The sequence below is a fragment of the Anneissia japonica genome, unplaced genomic scaffold, assembly GCF_011630105.1.
Source record: "Anneissia japonica isolate Jap-2015-1 unplaced genomic scaffold, ASM1163010v1 scaffold4647_len11574_cov130, whole genome shotgun sequence".
Classification (NCBI taxonomy): domain Eukaryota; kingdom Metazoa; phylum Echinodermata; class Crinoidea; order Comatulida; family Comatulidae; genus Anneissia; species Anneissia japonica.
In genome coordinates, this window is record NW_022722601.1 from 3,936 (window position 1) to 7,430 (window position 3,495).

The 3,495-nt window shown below is 42.4% G+C and overlaps 2 protein-coding genes across 2 annotated transcripts; both read right to left on the bottom strand.

The window, feature by feature from the left end:
- Window positions 1-301: 301 nt before the first annotated feature.
- On the bottom strand, window positions 302-2,818 carry LOC117111970 (the record flags this gene model as incomplete). The annotated part of the gene is made up of 1 exon (XM_033255024.1): window positions 302-2,818. A coding segment is annotated over exon 1 (2,517 nt), but the record flags the coding sequence as incomplete, so codon positions are not given.
- LOC117111972 lies at window positions 2,818-3,471 on the bottom strand. Its single transcript, XM_033255025.1, has one exon. The coding sequence runs from the start codon at window positions 3,469-3,471 to the stop codon at window positions 2,818-2,820; it is 654 nt and encodes a 217-aa protein (XP_033110916.1).
- Window positions 3,472-3,495: the final 24 nt, after the last annotated feature.

Sequence of the window (3,495 nt, forward strand, 5' to 3'; positions counted from 1 at the left end):
TGACTGAGCTCAGTTTTTTGTAACCAAGAAAGTATCTTAGTTTCGCTGTTCTTAATCTCGTCTACAGAAAGGCTGCAATCTTGAACAGGTCTCGTCTTGTTACTGATTCTCTCGACGAAACGCAACACCCATGCGTCTGTCTCTTATACACATCTAGATGTGTATAAGAGACAGGGTTCACTACTCTCTAAAATATCATGAGCTACATTTGCCCATTTGTTCTGCAAAGCAGTAGGCAATAACTGTCTCTTATACACATCTAGATGTGTATAAGAGACAGGATACACCCGTATCTTTTTACCCTACTTCTTCCTTGCTTCACATCGATAGGCCCAAAGTAGTCCACACCAACGAACGTAAAGGGTGGCTTGTTGTCGGCAATACGCTCGGCAGGTAGGTTCGCCATCATCTGTTTAACTGGCTTAGCGTGATACTTCTTGCAAACTACGCAGTTTCTCAGCGCACATTTGACTGCCGTTCGCCCTTTCATTAGCCAGAAACATTCTCTAATCGAATTAAGAGTCGAAGCCCAACCTCCATGGCCCATAGCTTCATGATGATGCCTGATTATAAGTCGAGTGATGTCAGTGTTTGCTGGCAGTATCACAGGATGTTTCATATTCTCGCTTACCCTAGCTTGATTTATCCTGCCTCCTACTCTTAAAAGGTCAGCCATCAAAACAGGATTCAATTTTGCCAGGCGTTTGTCAGTTTTCCAGTGACTGAGCTCAGTTTTTTGTAACCAAGAAAGTATCTTAGTTTCGCTGTTCTTAATCTCGTCTACAGAAAGGCTGCAATCTTGAACAGGTCTCGTCTTGTTACTGATTCTCTCGACGAAACGCAACACCCATGCGTACACACGAAGTAGCATCATCCACGATGAAAACTTTGATGACAAATTTTGCAATACAGCATTTTCAGTTCTCTCATTGGTTGTATGAGCGAAGACTGTGAGTTTGACCTCAGGATCATCAGCTATATTCGTATCTGTGATGTAGGTCTGCGGCCAGTTATCGTCATCGCTAGACAAGAAGTCAGGGCCTGTAACCCATTTGGTTATCTTAAGAGTACCTCTGGAGCCCTCATCCGACGGATTATTTTCACTCCGTACATGTCTCCATTGGTGTGGTTGCGATGATTCTCTAATTCTTGTCACACGATTCGCTACAAAGGTCTTAAACCTCTTACTCTCATTGTTAATATAGCCTAACACAATCATAGAATCGCTCCAGAAAGTAGTCTCAGTTAACTTGAATCGAGGAGCAATCTCTCGTCTTACGATGCCATCTAACTTCACCGCTAAGACTGCAGCTAATAATTCTAGCCTTGGGATAGATATTTTCTTTAAAGGTGTTACCTTGGCCTTTCCCATTACGAAGCTGACATCAATACTGTTATTATCTGAAATTGTTCTGAAGTATGCGACTGCAGCATATCCCTTTTCAGAAGCGTCGCAGAACACGTGCAATTGGATGCTGACAGCACTTTCTAATTTCAGCCAGCGTGGAACTTTGATGTCTTGTAGGTTTTTGATACTGGAGGTCCATTGATTCCATACCTCAGTTTCTTGTGCTTTGAGTTCTTCATCCCACTCAGAACCTCTTCTACATACAGTTTGCAACAGTGACTTAGCAAATAAAACAAATGGCGCTGCAAATCCAAGCGGGTCGTAGATTGAGCTGGTCACCGACAATATTCCCCTTCTAGTAGGCGGCTTGTCCTTGGTTTCGACTTCAAACTTGAAGCTATCATTCTCAGAATCCCAGCAAATTCCCAACGTCCTTTCAGTCGGCAACTGGTCCAAACTTAGAGGAACAGATGGTGCTCTTTCTGTCTCTGGAATTGTGTCGAGAACTTGACGGTCACTACTCAACCATTTCGTCAGACGAAATACACCACTTTGCAATATATTCCGCAACTTATGTGCTAACTCTATAGCTTCACTAGTATCTCTGATGGACGTTAAGCAGTCATCCACATAAAATCCATTTCGGATCACATCAACAGCTCTTCTGCCAATAGCATCTACTTGCTTGCTTTCACTGTCGTCAGCAGTTCGCCTCAAAGCATACCCTGCACAGCACGGGGAGGATGTAGCTCCAAAAAGATGAACCGTCATTCGGTATTCACTTGGTGACTTTGAAGTATCGCCATCTTTCCACCATAGAAAACGTAGTACGTCCCTATCACTTGGTTTAACATGAACTTGGTGAAACATAGACTCTATGTCAGCTACCAAAGCAATGCGCTCTTGCCGAAATCTTAAGAGTACGCCTACCAAGTTGCTGATTACTTCTGGCCCTTTCAACAAGTTGTCGTTCAACGAAACACCTCTCCATTTGGCGGCACAATCGAACACCACTCTTACTTTGTTTTTACGTGGGTGGTTCACTGGATGATGGGGTAGATACCACACATTACCTTCTACACCTTTCTGGCCTACGACTGGTTCGGCATGTCCCTTCGATATGTACGTTTCTACAGTCTCGACATATTTACTCTTCAAGTCATCATCTCGGTCTAGTTTACGTTTCAAACTCGCCAACCTACTCTCTGCCATGGGCTTGTTACATGGTAAGGGATGACTATCATACTTCCAAAGAAGTCCTAATTCGTAGTGTTTGGTATCTAGCAAAGTTGTCGTTGTAGCTAAGATATCTCTTGCTTTTCTGTCTTCAACAGAATCTTCTTTAACTTCTAAGCCTTTATTGTCTAGTTCCCACGTACACTGCAACTGCTGCATCAGTTGGTCATTCGTCACAGAAACAGTGATTCGATTGGAGATCAGTTTTTTCTTTGTAGCATTCCCTGGACCCATTACGCACCATCCAAGGGAGGTTCTAATGGCGTATGGTTCTTTCGCTTGACCTCGCCTTTCTTCATGAACCCAGAACGCTTCGAAGTTTTAACAACATTAGTCCTAACTTTCGGCCTTTCTACTTCTTTGGGTGTATGTAATCTACTCCCAGCTTTACCAACACTTCTGCTGAACATATTACACGATATTTCTGCTTGCTTTTCTACAAACTTAAGCATATCCAAAAATGTGGGTTCACTACTCTCTAAAATATCATGAGCTACATTTGCCCATTTGTTCTGCAAAGCAGTAGGCAATAACGATTGAACCTTTAATAGATTGCTCGTACTTTTGAGGTCGCTAGTGTACCCCATTTGAGTTAACGTTACATTGCATTTCTTCATTACGCTAACAAGTGACCATAGTGCTTCACCGTCACCTACACTGATTTGCTTTCTATTAAGCATATCACTCATCAAAGCACTTAATATTATGTGAGGCTGGCCAAACTGTTTTCTTAATATATCAAGAGCCTTATCGTAGCCTCCAGATTCCATCAAAGGACAGCTGTCTATACAACTGCGGGCTTTACCCTTACATAACTGCAGGAGGTACTGCAGTTTAATGTTATCATTAGATAACTTAGATGCTACATTGATCTTAAAATTATTCATAAACGTCCAGTAATCAACTGGATC